Raw genomic sequence first — 17,029 nt, 5'->3', positions numbered from 1 at the left:
CCCAGTGAGACCTGTGTCAGACTTCTGACCTGCAGAACTGTGAGACGACACGTTTGTGCTGATTGAGCACCGAGTTTGTGGTAATTTGTTACGGCAGCAACAGGAAGCTGCCACAGGGACTTACCTCTGTTGATTTCCAAGCATTAATCTCGGCTGGTAGTGTTCCACGGAACAGCACAGCCCGGCTAGGCAACGGAGTGTCTTGGCGCTGCTCTTGTTTTAGTCCTGCCTCGTAAGCGTTTGCTGTCAACAACAGAAAGCTAAGATTTCAGTTTGGCAAAAAATAGTAATGTTTTTACATTAGCTCACAATTTTTAAGTTAATTACTCCTGAAGATCCATTTTGTCGGCAACATACACATCATCTGCTAGTGGTCATTTTAACATATCCCTTTACTATAATTGACACATTCAGGCGGATTTCAAAATACAGCTTTGATGCTTTTCTACCATCAGCAATTTTATCTTATACTTTATTATTTGAAACAGCTTTTTAAATTTTTTTAATGTTTTTTATTATTTATTTTTGAGAGACAGAGAGAGACAGTGCGAGCAGGGGAGGGTCAGAGACAGAGGGAGACACAGAATCTGAAGACAGGCTCCAGGCTCTGAGCTAGCTGTCAGCACAGAGCCCTACGCGGGGCTCGAACGCATGAACCATGAGATCTTGACCTGAGCTAAAGCCAGGCGCTTAACCGACTGAGCCACCCAGGCGCCCCTGAAACAGCTTTTTTAAAATAAGGTACAGTACAGTGTAGAAAATAGAGCCTGAACGTTCTTCTTAGCAAAGTAGGAATGGCGACTAGAATTGGTCTAATTACCATGCAAAAGAACCTTATGACTGCAGTGTGGATTTCATGTGGTCACATAGATGATGTGCAGGTTCGACGGTGAGAAACTGCTTTGAAACAAAATTTTTAAAAGATTTCGACATAAAAGAATATGCCAGTGAAAATGAATGGATAGTTCTGCTTATACGTTTTTGCTAATGGTTTTGTCGTTCCCATTTTCCTTTCTAGGTTAATTACCATGTAAACGAAGTATCAGTTCTAGGGTAGGAAAGCTGGCTTCAGCCTGGCGGATGCACACCACTGCGGGTCCATAAAGACCTCCCAAGGGCTAGGCGGGCATAGATAGTTATAAAGACATCGATGTCCAGATCCAGCACTTGTCTGTGTGTCTTTGCAAAAACCGACGTGCCTGAGAATGCAACTGTGTGGAAGCATCAGGCTAGTTCTTTCCTCCTTCCCTTTCCTTTTTTTTTTTTTTTTTTGGTAATTTTTTAAACCTTTATTTATTTATTTCTGAGACAGAGACAGAGCAGGAACAGGAGAGAGGCAGAGCGAGAGGGAGACACAGAATCCAGAGCAGGCTCCAGGCTCTGAGCTGTCAGCACAGAGCACGATGCGGGGCTTGAACTCACGAACCACGAGATCATGACCTGGGCTGAAGTCGGCCGTGTCACTGTCTAAACCATCCTGTTTCTTCCCTTTCCTAATCAATTTCCTCCCACTTTACAAAGAAAGGCCTATCCTCTACCCATCTACTAGAGTGCAATTTCCTTTATGCTGCAAACACAAGAACCCCTAAACACCAAACAATAGTAGAAAAGACTGGTATAGGGAATCCTCTTTTAATCAAGGCTGGGGAAAACCCAAAATAAAGCTCCACAATTTTTTCTCTTTACACACGTTTCTTTTAATGGCAAAGCATGGCATAAAGAACAGGGCATTTTCGTCCATCCTGGATGTTTGGTACTGAGATATAATGTAGTATGGAGGAGGTGTATTTAACAACTTTCATTTAATGTCCTGTGCTTTTCATCCCCCAGCGATTGTCAGAGTCGCGTCATTTCTGAGGAAGAGTCCCAGGGGAGGAGAGAAGGGAAGCATCGGAGGCGGGGCACCATTTCATCAATGCAACAAACTGACAAGGCTCGGTGCCCTAGCCTTCTCTCCGAAGAAAAGACTTCAGGTGTGTGAATGCAGCCAGAGTGATGTTGGTTTACATGTTTCTTTGAACAAATAAGGTAAAATGTTTTCTAAGGAAAGTTTAAGGGGCGCCTGGGTGGCTCAGTCAGTTAAGCATCTGACTCTGGCTCAGGTCATGATCTCAAGGTTCATAGGTTGGAGCCCCATGTCAAACTTGGGCTGACAGCTCAGAGCCTGAAGCCTGTTTTGGAGTCTGTGTCTCCCTCTCTCTCTGCCCCTCCTGCACTCATGCTCTGTCTCTCTTTCTCAAAAACAAACATTGAAATTTTTTTTTAAAGTTTAAATATGACTTCGCCAACTGTTTTGATAAGAGCTGGTTTTCCAGTGAGGTTAATATGGCTAATAGTTTCCAGAAATTGAATGAACCAAATCTGGAGTTCTCAAGAGTTGTTGAAATATATTTAAAGCATATGAAACAATAAAATAATTGTTTCAAGGGGCAACTGGGTGGCTCAGTTGTTAGTTAGGCGTCTGACTTTGGTTCAGGTCAGGATCTCACAGTCTGTGAGTTTGAGTCCCGGGTCAGGCTCTGTGCTGACAGCTCAGAGCCTGGAGCCTGCTTCGAATTCTGTGTCTCCTTCTCTCTCTGCCCCTCCCCTGCTCACACACACACTCTCTCTCTCTCTCTCTCAAAAGTAAATAAACATTAAAAAATAATAAATAAATAAATATTAAAAAACATTTCTTAAATAATTGTTTCTAAAATTATTATGTTGACATGCACACTAGAATTAATATTTGTTCTTTTTCCCACATTCTGAGTATATCAGGTTCAATTAAAGTATAACCGGTATCATTAGTAGTCATCTGATAACTTTTTGAAAAGGTTTTTTGATATTATTCTCAGAAACTGAGAAAGTAAATTACCCCTAATGACTGTTTAACAAATCTTTTTCTAAGTAGGTTGTTTCCAATTCCTTGCTTTCAACAACAACCGAAGAAAGACCTAATCCAGTTAACAGTTGACAAGAGATGAAAAACATTTTTAGAATAAATCGATATATAATCCTGGCATGTGACTTGAAAGGAAATCTTAGAGCTGAGGGACAAGCTATAATAAAACACCTTCAATTCCCACCTACAATTTTATGTGAACAAGTCTTCCCAGCATTTCCATCTATAAAAATGTAAATGAGAAACAGAATTTAGGCTGAACCCTGCTAACTTCTAGCAATAAGTAGTATTCACATGTCTGTAAACAAACACTTCCACGTATTTCCAATAAAACTATATTCTTCATGCTTAATAAGTATTTATAAAAATTTACAACACACTTATGTGGTTTGGGTTTTGATCAGTTGTGTACTAAAAGTAATTGTAATGACAAGTCAATCTAGAAAGAACACTTTACCACTTAAAAGCCTCTGGCCATAGAAAATTTAGAAAAATAATTTCCATTTATATACATACTTAATGTGGCGAAGACTTTCAAGCATAAAAATACTTTCTATTAGGATGAAGTCCTACAAGGGATGTGGAATAGAAATATGACTTCAAGGAGAAAAGGCAGTGATGCAAAACTTCCAAAAGTTGAAGACTTCGCGTGCTTTTTCAAATGGGTGACTGGAGGTATGGATCACATTAGTATTTAGATTCCGTTAGCTACAGTTAAAAGGCTCCTGGAACATTTCATTTTGCTCTCTTTGGTCTTTAATTCCAATATTTTGAATCATGTCCTTTGTAGTTACTCGTGGTACAATTTCATATGCCAACTTAACAGTTTTTAAGGAGGTATGTCAGTTTTCAAAATCGTCTTAGGGGCTACACAAGAAACATGACTTGAAAACCGATGGCATCAGACGCGGTGGTCCTGGTCTTCAGAAAGTTTACAGCCTGACTCGGGAGATGAGTCTGACATACAGACTTATGGGAAACAACCAGAGGAAAACAATACCAAGCCAAACTTTCTTAAATTAACTAATTTTAGGAATAGACATCCTATGGAGGAAAAAAACTCACTGCGCACCAGAACGTGCCTCAAATAGGAAGGAGAATTTCAACAAGGCTTTGAAGGATGGCCGGGATCCTGGTGGATGTAGAATGAGAAGGGATCCCAGGCAGGAGGAACTACGTGGGCAAGAAAGGAACACGTGTGATACATGCCAAGGATACTGAAGAGAGAATAAGAACTTTGCAATTACAGTTCTTTTCATTTTCTCGTAACTTCACATGAAAATGAATAATTAAAATTAGCTTCTTTGGGACTTGAACATTTTATAATTAATACTGGCAAACAGTCGTGGTTTGAGGCTTAGGTCATCTGTGGACTTTCAGGTGACTCATCAGAAGCTACCTTTATTATCACTCTTTGAGTATACGGCAGTGAAATGATCCTTGAAGTGATACGGACTTAGGTGTAGACATCACAGAGGTAGATTAATAACAGTTGCAGGAAGTCAATTTTGAAGTAAAATGTGAGGAAAACTGAAGAACAGCAAGAACTGTGAGAAAAAAAACAACACCTTGACTATTGAGAGATGTATTTTAGGCTAGAATAGTTAAAACTTTACAAACCTATAGGGGCGCCTGGGTGGCTCAGTCAGTTAAGCATCCAACTCCAGCTCAGGTCATGATCTCACGGTTTGGTTTGTGAGTTCGAGCCCCGTGTCAGGCTCTGTGCTGGCAGCTCAGAGCCTGGAGCCTGCTTTGGTTTGTGTCTCCCTCTCTCTCTACCCCTCCCCTGCTCATGCTCTGTCTCTGTCTCTCAAAAATAAAATAAACATTAAAAAATAAAATTTCAAATCTAAATTAAATAATCTTATAGGGGCAAGAAGAAAGGTAGTTAGAATAGAATGAGTCTATGGAAATTCATTTAGAAATTGTTTTAGCATCAGCACAACACTGGAAGTGACGCGTGCTTCATTGAATTGGGTGATTGCCCAACACTTATTTCCAGATTTGCCCAAGCAAAGGGAAAGGAGAACACACAGTTAGTCCCTCAGTGGCAATGAGACTGTGAAGCCACAGGCCGGGAGGACTCCTGTGTGAATGTGAAACCCCAAAGGAAAAAGCGAAGGCACTGAAGCAATGATGCTATTGGGTCATTGGAAGATGAGAGGTTAGATACCAGGGCTGAGGGTGCCGGGAGGAAACCGTCGAGAGAGAGGCTGTCGATTGCACTGAGCCTGCATCACTCAGATAATGCCGCAGAGCAGAGCCAGCAGGCCCTGGGCTACTGCTTAGAAGGGACAGCAAACTGACATTCAGCTGTCACACATTCACCTTCCGGAGCTGAGATGCTCCACACATGGAAGAAATTCCCAATTTGTCCCACCTCTTATTTAGCGTCTAATAAACACTGCGGCTACGGATTGACGTGTCCTTTCAGGTGTGATTTAAGTAAAGGAAGTCATTCACATAACACAATTAGCTTTAAAAAAAAAAAAACCAAATCACATGCATCCATCAAAGACAATGCTCCGTGGGCTCATGAAGAGCTGGGAGGACACGGAAGTCTCATGGTGATTAGTATCTAACTTTTGCAGAATCGTGAGTTCAGAACTTACCAACTTCCCTGTCCTGGAGCATAACTGCACTTAGGCATCTGCAGTCATTGATAACTTTCTTAATTTCTTAAAGTTCCATCTTGTAATCATTTCAAAAGTATCCAGAGACCGCTGCGAGAACGGTTCCCGTACACTCTGCAGCCAGGTTAACTAACTGATCACATTTCGCGCCATTTGCTTTAGAATTCTTCTTTGTGTACAGACACAAATGAGGATACTGCTGGACTTTAAACCTTGAGGAAAAGCCATCGCCTAGGTTGGGTTCCCCGGGAAAGCGATCCCAAGGCTCAGATGGGTAGGAGGGAGATCCATGAGAGAGACACGTGCTCTCTGTACTGGGCACCCCCCAGGGGCCTGGAAGGCGGGACTAGGGGGGCGGGGAGAGGGGCAGAGAACCTGGCCTGTGAGGCGGTTGAGCAGAGGCCTTGGCCAATCTGCTGGGCGCTGTGGGGCTGCCTTGAAGCAAGGGAGCAGCCCCCCCACATCCAACAGGTCACTGGATGGTGTTTCAGGAAGCGGCCGTGACCTTGGGTGACGAGCCTGTCTTCACTGAGCTGAGACCCCTCAGCTGCCAACCCTCCCAAACAGCTGAATGAGTGCCTTGACCTTGATGGGGGGGGGCTGGGGGGCGCCCCAACATCCACTAGAGACACCACCTCTCTGTTCCTACTTACTTCTGAGAAATGCTTCGGAGCAGCCAGAGGCAGCGTGCGAGCCCTGGAAATTTATTTGGAAAGGTGACTTTTGAGATTAGTGGAGAAAAGGCTATTGTTTTCAATGAAAACAGAAAAAGACATGGAATAAGAAAGCAGAGATGTTTAAGCCAATTTTAAAAATGAAATTTTAAATCGGTAGACAAGAAACGGCGAGAAAGGACAAACTTTTGTTGCAGGAGATCTTAAAAATCGAGTCAAGGTAATTTTACTTCAGTGTTTTGCTAACAACAGCATACAAAATTTGAGACACTGCCGGTAGTTCTCACTTAAGAATAATGGGGAACAGGAGAATGCACCAACTATGTGCACCGCTCAGCTCAAAGAGGAGCAGGCATAGAGTCACTGCACAAGCAGGATGAAGAATCAGTGGCCGACTCCCAGGGTAAGAGAGTGCTCGGAGTGCAACACGGTTTCCATCACCCAAGACTTAGTAGGAGGTTTTTTAAAAGTCAAAACTGAGGGCGCCTGGGGGGCTCAGTCAGTTAAGCATCTGACTTCAACTCATGTCATGATCTTGCGGTCCAGGAGTTCAAGCCCCGCATCGGGCTCCGTGCTGACAGCTTGGAGCCTGGAGCCTGCTTCGGATTCTGTGTGTGTGTCTCTCTTTCTGCCCCACCCCTACTCGCTCTCTGCCTCTCTCAAAAATAAACAAACGTTAAAAATATTTTTTAAGTCAAAACTAATTTTACAGAATTTGCAATAGCAATCTAACATGGAAACAGCTAGAACTAAAAGTAATTTTTAAAAAGGAAAATAACTGCTGACCACGGAGAGCTTCCTCTGTCCCCCAAAGGTGACAGCGGTGCGTTGGTAAGGTGTGAGATTTCTCATCACTATCCTCACGTCTGGAAAAAAGGAAACAGAGTAGACAATCCTTTTTTCTCCTACTCAGGACTGAGGAGAGGTGGAAATGGGTGAAGAAAAAAAAATAGGCGCAGCAGAGTGAGTAAATAAAGACGTTGACACTTTAACGGAAGTGAAAGCTACAGTTTCACACTGAACTGGGTGGATGATCTGAAGCTCCAGGGCAGCCCCCGCCCCGCGGCGCCAGGATCCATTTCTCAACCAGACAGAACGAGCAGGATCCCGGGCAAACGACTCCGGAGACAGAGCAGACTTCGCGTGTTCGAAACAAGGTCGCGTATGCAGCCTATTGAGGGCTCCCCTTCCTCACGGCTGCAGAAAAATGGATAAAATAAGAAACAGCACACGAACTGCAACGAGGTGAAGAAAACGAACTGGTCTCAGACATGGTGGGAGCATCAAGAAACACTGAGTGTATCTGAGCAAATAACTGCCCAAGTTGATTGTGCCGGACCTACACGGCCCCGTTTACTCCTTAGACAACGCTACAATAGACAGTGTATCAGCCCCATTTTACGGATGAAACTGCAGCACAAAGGTGAATGAAATAGCATGTCCGAGGGCACACGGTCCACACAATCTGAGTTAGGGTTCAAATCTAGTCAATGTCAGGTGCCAGGACCTAAGTGCTTCACCGTTAACTCTATGCCTTCAAACCAAACTGCAGCGGGCGCCTGGGTGGCTCAGTCGGTTGAGCATCCGACTTCGGCTCAGGTCATGATCTCGTGGCTTGTGGGTTCGAGCCTCGCGTCGGGCTCTGTGCTGACAGCTCAGAGCCCGAAGCCTGCTTCAGATTCTGTGTCTCCCTCTCTTTGTCCCTCCCCTACTCATGCTGTCTCTCTGTCCCTCTCAAAAATAAACATTGAAAAAAATTAAAAAAACAAAGCCCAGAAAACAGACTCCTAGTGAGAGCTGCCTAAGCAGCAGCAAGATGTGAAGAAAGGACCTGGGAACGAGACACACACATTCTGGGAGGGAAAGGAGAGAAGAGAGCAAGGAGGGAGGGGAAGCAAGAGAGAGAGAGAGAGAGAGGAAGCCGGCATGCAAAAAATAGATTCCAAATGCGCAAGAAAATATACTTCAAGGAACAGAAGGCCATTCCTCACAATATGGCATTAAATGTTTGAAGTTATTGTAAATTGTGCATTTTCATAGATTTTATTTTAGAATTGTTGCGACTGTGTCACAAGGTTGAGCATTTGAAGAAACGTTTCTTGGTCTTATGTGTTTCCTCTTCTTTTTTTTAGGAAATGCTTTCCGTATCTCCTCCCTATTTTTCGGTGAGGCTGTCCTTTTCCCACAGATTTGTAGTTCTTTATAGATTCTGGATAATCCCTTGCCACTTACATATGTTAGAAATTTTTCTCCTAGTTTGGGGCTGTCTTTACTTTTTATATGGTGTTTTTTGATGGAGAGATAATTCTTAAATTTAATATAGTTTTATTAGTTTTTCTATTGCTGCCAAAAATTACAACAAATTAACTGGCTTAAAACACGACAGCCATTCATTATGGAGATGAGCGGGCCGGGCAGGCGTGGCTGGGTTCTCTGGCTTGGGTCTCCCAAGGCCAAAGTCAAGGTGTCAATGAATCTGGAGGAATGATCCACTTCCAAGATCATTCAGGTTGTCGGCAGAACTCAGCCTCCTGGTGGTGGTAGGACTGAGGTCCCCATTTCCTTGCTGGCTGGCCACCAGATCGGTCTCTGCTTCTAGAAGCCACTTGCATTCCTTAGCACTCCATTTTCTAGCCAGGAAGGGTGCATCAAATCCTTCTCACACTTGGAATCTGTGGCTTCCTCTTCTGCCATCAGCTGGAGAAAATTTTGTTTTTAAATGATGGGTGTGATTGGATTAAGCCCATGTGGAGACTCCCTTTGTGACGTACAATGTAACATAATCAGGGGAGTGACACCTCTTCGCACTCACAGGCCATACCCACACTCAAAGGGGAGGGCATCCGACTTCAGCTCAGGTCACGATCTCGTGGTTTGTGAGTTTGAGCCCCACTTGAACTACAGGCAAGGCTCATTGGGGCTTATTCTCAGTATTCTGCCTACCACAAGAGTCAAAAGGACAAATGCTTTTTTAATAGCTGGTACTTTTGTGGTATGTTTTAGAAATCCTTCCGGGAGCACTGGGTGGCTCAGTCGGTTGAGGGTCTGGCTTGGGCTCAGGTCATGATCTGAGACAGAATGTGAGCAGGAGAGGGGGGACAGAGAGAGGGAGAGACAGAATCTGAAGCAGGCTCCAGGCTCCGAGCTGTCAGCACAGAACCCGATGTGGGGCTCGAACTCCCAGGTCACGAGATCATGACCTGAGCCGAAGTTGGACGCTTAACTGACTGAACCACCAGGTGCCCCTCGTTGTCTGTTTTTAAAACTCAAAAGTTTGGGGCGCCTGGGTGACTCAGTCAGTTAAGCGTCCAACTTCAGGTCAGGTCATGATCTCACATTCGTGAGTTCAAGCCCGGCATCGGGCTCTGTGCTCACAGCTTGGAACCTGGAGCCGGCTTCAGATTCTGTGTCTCTCTGTCTCTCTGCCCCTCCCCCTCTCAGCTCCATCTCTCTCTGTCTCAGAAACAAACAAAATATTTAAAAAAAATTTTTTAACTCAGAAGTTAGATGTTACTCTTTTACACAGAAAGTGTTCATTTTATTTTATATACATATTATTTGTTAGTCACTCCCTCTTGCATTTCCAACCATTCTTCTGGGACAGTTTTCCTTCTTTTTGCAGCGTGTACTTTAACAAAGGTCCCACGGGGGTAAGCTCCAGGTTCTTTATTTATCTGTCAGTGACTATTTCATCCTTCTCTCTGAATGGCAGTGCTGCGGGCACATAATTACAGGCCGTGATGTTCTCGGCACTTTGAAGATGCTCCGTCACGGTCATCCTGTCTCCGCCGCAGTCAGGAGGCGAGGACGCCGGCGTGGTGACTGCCATTCCCCTGCAGACGTGTCCTCTGGGTCTTAGTCCTCTTTTCGTGTTTTCCTTTTCCTTTGGACATAGCTTCGAGTTCACTAAACTAAGTTTTTGATTTCAGTGGTGTTCCTCATTTCTGTAAGTGTCCATTTCTCAAACTCCTACATTCATTCCTAATCATCTTTTTTTTGAAGTAAAAAAGTTTTAATTTTTAGAATTTGGTTTGGCCCGAGGAGCCAGGCTGTGGCAGATACAACTGACATTTGAATAATTAGATTAGTTTAGAGAAGGATAAATCCATTTTTGACACCTGTGCTTGTGTATCTTTTTTTAAAATGTATTTCAGACTTAGTTTTCAGAGCAGTTTTAGGTGTCCGACAAAATTGAGGGAAGCACAGAGGTTTTCCACATGCCCTTCCTGCACGCGTGCAGAGCCTCCCCACATCCACACCATGTTGACACGCTGTATTTATTTAAACATTTAGATACACGGCTACCCTACGTTGTGTATCTGACCTTTCTACTATCTACAATCTTTCAGGGACTAAATATGTTCATTGCTAATCTTTTTTTTCCCTGGATACAGATTGTGAGCCTGTCTGATTTTAATTGGTGGGATTCCTGTGGAACTAACTTGTGATACGAGCTTTATTCTTCCACAGAAAATTACCTCGAATCGCTTGTGCCCTCTTGAGTGTCCGGTTCTGCACAGCAAACCCTGGCTTTCCTTCACGACACTCGAGTCAGGCCCAAGCCCATTTTTTATAAAACCATTGACAAGTGCCTTAAACACCTCCACCCCTACAGGCACCTCCGGTGTCCCACAGGCACCAGCTCCAAGTCACTGGGACCCTGACTCACACGTCCTGTCCTTATTTTGTTTATTTAATTAATTAATTTAAATTTGTAGGAGGCAAGATCTTTGGGGCCCTCCCTTACCTCTCGTGAGGCCAGAACGGTCCCAGTGATTCGTCATTAAGTCTTTGGTTATACAAGAAACGGGTGTCTAGGAGTCCCTGGTAAGTCTAATCACCAGAAGTAGGCCTAAAATAATTTTCAGTAAAAACAATCGCATCTAGTAGGATTCCATTTTTATAAAACTGATTTCTCTCTCATTATCCATTTTCTAAATGTATATATGCACAGAAAGATGCCTAGAATTCATGCTCATCTGATATGAGTTGTGGCTATTTCAGAGTGATGGGATTGGAAGTGATGGATTCTTTTTAAAAATTTTTTTAAATGTTTTTTATTTATTTTTGAGAGACAGAGAAAGACAGTGTGAGCAGGGGAGGGTCAGAGAGAGAGGGAGGTACAGAATCCGAAGGCAGACTCCAGGCTCTGAGCTAGCTGTCAGCCCAGAGCCCGACGCAGGGCTCGAACCCACGAACCATGAGATCATGACCTGAGCTGGAGTCAGACGCTTAAGTGACTGAGCCGCCCAGGCGCCCCTTATTTGCTTTTTTTTTTAATGTTTTATTTATTTTTGATACAGAGAGAGACAGAGCATGAGAGGGGGAGGGGTAGAGAGAGGAAACAGAACCGGAAGCAGGCTCCAGGCTCTGAGCTAGCTGTCAGCACAGAGCCCGACGTGGGGCTCGAACCTACGAACGGTGAGCTCGTGACCTGAGCTGAAGTCGGACACTCAACCGACTGAACCACCCAGGTGCCCCGGAAGTGATGGATTCTTTAGTACTTTTGAACTTGTATTGTTTTTACAAGAATAGAGTGATTTTTCTGAAGCAAAAACAAAAGACTAAAAATAACCAGACTGGAAAGAAATAGTCTAAGATGTTAGTAGAAGTTAGTTTGGGGTGACAGAGTTATAAGTTACCGTTATTTTCTTTTTTGTACGTTTGTTGAAGTTAAATAAAAATCACGGCATTCATCAGTGCACATGCTTTAGTAGGAACTACCATTTGTACCATAAGCCCAGCCACCTAGACTGGATGTGACAAGGCAACCAAGTGTGACTCCGCGTCAACTCTGTTAGTACAAAGTTCACCGTAAGAAGCTACATTAAGGTGGTGTTTTTGCTTATAAAAGCACGGCAACTATTTTAAAGTTTTACTTCCGGTCCAACAGGAAACATAAATGATTTTTAGGGAGACAGTTCCATGACGTAGAGTGCTATTACATTTAACATGGACCAGAGTAATACTTCTCTAATACAAGTCAAGTTCCGTCGCAAAGAATAATACAACCTCAGAGCTCTTCACGGAGGATCGGATCACCGGCAGAGGCAACGCTTTGCTGGCCTGGTTGTAAGCAGCCAGGGACAAGCTCGGTGTAAGCTTTTTAAATGATCGCCTCTAAGGAAAGCACGTAACCCCGAGGCTTGCTGTTCAGAGAAGCTGAGTTATCGCTGTGTGTAGTTTTCCGTCCTGCTGTCATGCAGCAATTATCATTAGTTCATCTCTTCCTTCCAACCACAAAGTCACCTAAACGAAGGCCATCCAAGCTATCTACCACAATTACAACTTGGCGAAAACATCTAGGAAGAGAAGAAAAAGGAGAAGTAGTAGTAATGTGTGTGTAACACCTTCTCCGAAGTACCTTTTCTCCTTTGCTGATTTGCCGCAGAGAAGCGGGCACAGCTGTTTCAGCTCTGGATCCTAAAGCCTGGAAATCAGATTTCTAGCAGCGCATTCAATTTTACATTTCATTATAACTAAATAATTTAGAGACGTCTTTAAATACATCCTGATGGAAATTTACCTGCGTGATACCATCACTTGCCTCTCTAACTTAAATGTTAGTCATTTTCAATTTCTCTCTTTCTTCTCCAATATATCACCTATTTACCCCGTTTTCTCTCTATATTCTATCTTTACACATTACCTTTCCTCCATTTCAATAACCCTAGAGCAGGATGCTGGATGAAAACAATCGTCTCTTACCAAGCTCCCCCTCAATTCGTATCGCCTTCATTTCTACACAAAGCAATGAGAATTATCTTGCACAAACAGCTGTTTTCAGTAATGAGAAAGCTAAGTTCTGTGACTAAGCTAAACATCCCTTCTGTTCTGCAGGGCCTACAGTGGGTCCTAGTTGCTAGTGGTATCAAATAGAGTTTTCCAAATACTGTTCATTATGTCCTTTATGACCTGTGCTGAGTATTCTCAGTGATCTGTCCACATTTTTTCTACATATTCAAATTTATGTTCTCGATTCCGCTTAGTCTGAAAACCATGTATTAACGGGACTAATGCATTTCTGGTTTGTACTCTTTACAATGGAGCAATGAGAGAATGAGCCCTGGGTCCCTGACATCATGAAGGGCCGTATCAGTCCTAGAATATTTAGTGCTTGGTTATTTTTAGAGAGAAAAAGAAAAAAATGCTTTTATGTTTAAGCCATTAACATTTTTGTAGCCTCTTCTACTATCACGTATGGAAACACCTAATTCTGATCGATCCGCCTATCTCCAAGTTTTCATTTGCTATGTCTCCTGTCCCATTAAGAATGCCGCTCCAATTTATTTTCCTCTCTCCTTCCCCCACTCACACGCACACCAAATTGTCAGTTTTCCTTCTTCCTTTAAATACTTTTTTAATGTTTATTCATTTTTGAGAAACAGAGTGCGAGTGGGGGAGGAGCAGAGAGTGAGAAGGAGACACAGAATGCGAAGCAGGCTCCAGGCTCTGAGCTGTCAGCACAGAGCCGGATGTAGGGCCCGAACCCATGAACTGCGAGATCGTGACCTGAGCCAAAGTCGGCCACTTAACCGACTGAGCTGCCCAGGTGCCCCTCTTTCTTCCTTGTTTGCATTCATAGGTCTAACAGGAGAGACCTGGCAGGGGACCATGGAGAGAGGAAGGGGGAAAGAGAGCGGAGAAGAGTGAGGGACACAGATCAAGGGAGACTACTGAATACTGAAGACAAACCATGGACTGAAAGGGGAGGGGGAGGGAGGGAGGGGGTGATGGTCATGGAGGGGGGCACTTGTGGGGAGAAGCACTGGGTGTTATATGGAAACCAATTTGACAATAAACTATTATAAAAAAATAAATAAATTAAAAAAAATAAAAAATAAATAAAAATACATTACATTAAAACAAAAAAAATAAAGCTTCAGATTCAAATGTCTACATGGAAATGATTAGTATTAACAAGCTTATTTAATCCAATTACTCTTTTTTTGAATGCAAACACACACATCTACATATCTAGTATGTAGATGTGTACACATACATAGTGATGGATAAAATTTTTAGATCATTTAACAGATTTTTAATAAATTTACTACATTTTTACATCCAAACATTCGCTACTCACTTTAAATAATATTCTCACTACAAATTCATTTCAATGATGCCATCATTCACTAAAACTCTTTTTGAACCTTTTTTTTTTTTTTTTTTAAACAAAGGGCATTTATTACAGGCTTCAGTTTGCCGGGCTTGAACTCGGGCTCACAGACTTCACCAATGCAGTGGATCCGTGCTGAGAGCCTGAACTTTTTTTTAAACAGACTGAAAGCCCTCACTAGACATAACCCCCAAGAGAACAGAAATATGCCCGCTTTGCTTACTGGGCCTAGAACAGTGTCCGGCATACAGTAGGTACTCAACACAGGCTTGGGAGATTAAAAAAGAAAATTATGTAGCAAAACTTCATTTAAAGGTAGATTGACTTTTTCAAAGTAGTCCGAGTTATTCCAAGCTTGGCTTAGGGAATAAGATGGATTATAAAGCTATAGAATATCATTTGGGGTTAGAAAAAAAAAAGCAGTGATGATAATGCAGTGAAACTTGATTTCCTTGTATGAGCCATAAGAATGGCTCAGCGTTGAGCTACTTCAGCAGGTTAAAGACGGGCTTCCTGAGCCTGCAGGCAAGGATTCGCCGCACTGGCTCTGGCTTCGGAAGGTTTTGCACACCTGCTGCTCCCTTCGCCTGAAACACCCCAGAGGGACACGCATTGTTCCTTCGCTTCATTTGGGTCTCTGTTTAAACATTCACCTCCTCCAGGAGGCCCTCCTGTACTCCTTGACCTAAAGTAAAGCCATCTTTGTCACACTCTGTCCCGATACTGCTTTCCTTTCCTTTATAGGACTTGTCGCGGACATATATCTGTTTTGTGGATGTGTGGTTAGTGTCTGTCTCTGTCACCAAAATATTTGCCCCATGATGAAAGGGACTAAGTTTTATTCACCGCTGTAGCTCCAAATTTCCACTCAGTAGCCAAATTTCAAATAAATTCCATAAATATAAGTTTATAATGGAAGAGAGAGAGGGGCGCCTGGGGGGCTCAGTCGGTTAAGCACCGACTTTACATTTCGGCTCAGGTCGTGATCTCACGGTTCATGGGACTGAGCCGCACATCTGGCTCTGTGCTGACAGGATGAAGCCTGCTTAGAATTCTCTCTCTCCCCCCTTTCTCTCTGCTCCTACCCTTCTCATGCATGCACATGCTTTCTCTCAACATAAATAAACTTGAAAAGAAGTGGGAAAAGCAATGGAAGGAAGAATAAGAAAGGTAACAGAGAAATAGCAAAAGGAGTGAAGAAACTCTGGATGAGTTATAATTGGCTAGGGGCGTCTGGGTGGCTGAGTCAGTTAAGTGTCCAATTTCAGCTCAGGTCATGATCTCACGGTTTGTGGGTTCGAGCCCCACGTTGGGCTCTGTGCTGACAGCTAGCTTAGAGCCTGGAGCCTGCTTCTGATTTTGTGTCTCCCTCTCTCTCTGACCCTCCTCCACTCACTCTGTCTCTGTCTCTCAAAATAAAATAAAGACATAAAAATTTTTTTTAAGTTGGCTGTTTTACTCCTTTATCTATTAGTTTGAATGGAAGGCTTCTGTGAGAAAATTGCAGAATGCGTCTCCGTCTCTCCTAGAGGTTTATTTCAAAGGAGCGGCTGCCCTAAAGAAAGCAGTTCCCTGTGCTCAGAAGCATGTCATAGCCTTTACTACCTTCTACTGTCTTCCCCTATCTCCAGTCTGCACAAGTGCAAACTGAGTGAACATTCGAGACTGACTGAGTCAGAGAAGTACTTTCGTGATTTTTAGCAGGATTAGTCTGTGTTGGCATTACTATTAACAATTTTAATTTCCATACTTAACTGACATTTGGAACATTTGTTCATGTTGAATACCTGCGGCTCTTTCAGGATCTTGCTTAATCGAGTTACGTGATAAAGGCAGGAGGCGAGCCTCTGAAAACGCCTTCAATTCTATTTCAGTCTGGCTACATCCCTCACCAAGTTTAGTCCCTTTCAAAGGAAAATGATTCAAGTCACAGTTCTTTAATGTTTTTGCTTCCTCGAACTGTCCGTTCCTTACACAAAACGTTTCAACAATGTTTCTACCAGAGGAGACTGAGCATAATGATATTCTGTTACATTTTAGCAAATTCAGTAGAAAAGATAATTGCATTTTCCTGCTGATTTCTAGCCTAACATTACAAAGAAATCCCTTTTTTTTTAATGTTTACTTCCTCTTTTTGAGAGAGAGCGAGTGGGGGAGGGGCAGAGAGAGGGGGAGACAGGACCCGAAGCAGGCTCTGTGCCGATGGGACACAGCCTGATGTGAGGCTCAAGGTCGCAAACCACGAGGTCATGACCTGAGCCGAAGTCAGACGCTTAACCATCTGAGCCAGCCAAGGGCTCTTTTCTAAGAAGTTCAGTTCCTACTTAAAATTTTAGGGCAAGGAAAGGGTTATATAATGCAATACAAGGTACTGTCCTATAAGAGTTTTAGAACCCTTTCAGAATTCCGAGGCACATTTACGAAAAGACCAGTTTTTCGACCAGCATGAACAACCAGCACAAAATGCACAGATACACAGACCCTGAGTCTCACATTTCAGTGATGATCAAAATCTTAAAATGAGGGGCGCCTGGGTGGCTCAGTCGGTTAAGCCTCCGGCTTCGGCTCAGGTCAGATCTCACGTTCGTGGGTTCGAGCCCCGCGTCAGGCTCTGTGCTGACAGCTAGCTCAGAGCCTGGAGCCTGCTTCCAGTTCTGTGTCTCCTTCTCTCTCTGCCCCTCCCCCTCTCATGCTCTGTCTCTCTCTGTATCAAAAATAA

General features: G+C 43.4%; 1 protein-coding gene across 2 annotated transcripts in view; it reads right to left on the bottom strand.

Annotated features, from left to right (window-relative positions):
• The window catches only part of ENTHD1 (ENTH domain containing 1), a 94,135-nt gene that overhangs the window by 53,647 nt on the left and 23,459 nt on the right, over window positions 1–17,029 (bottom strand). The window contains exon 4 of one of the 2 annotated variants that reach the window (XM_029955828.1): window positions 125–243. The exons of the other annotated variant lie outside the window; for it this stretch is intronic. Within the exon in view, the coding sequence (XP_029811688.1) occupies window positions 125–243 (119 nt within the window). The remainder of the gene's footprint in view (window positions 1–124; window positions 244–17,029) is intronic. 2 annotated transcript variants of the gene reach the window in all.

This window comes from Suricata suricatta, chromosome 10 (assembly GCF_006229205.1).
Source record: "Suricata suricatta isolate VVHF042 chromosome 10, meerkat_22Aug2017_6uvM2_HiC, whole genome shotgun sequence".
In the NCBI taxonomy this organism is placed as follows: Eukaryota; Metazoa; Chordata; class Mammalia; order Carnivora; family Herpestidae; genus Suricata; species Suricata suricatta.
This window is presented reverse-complemented; position numbering and strand designations above follow the sequence as displayed.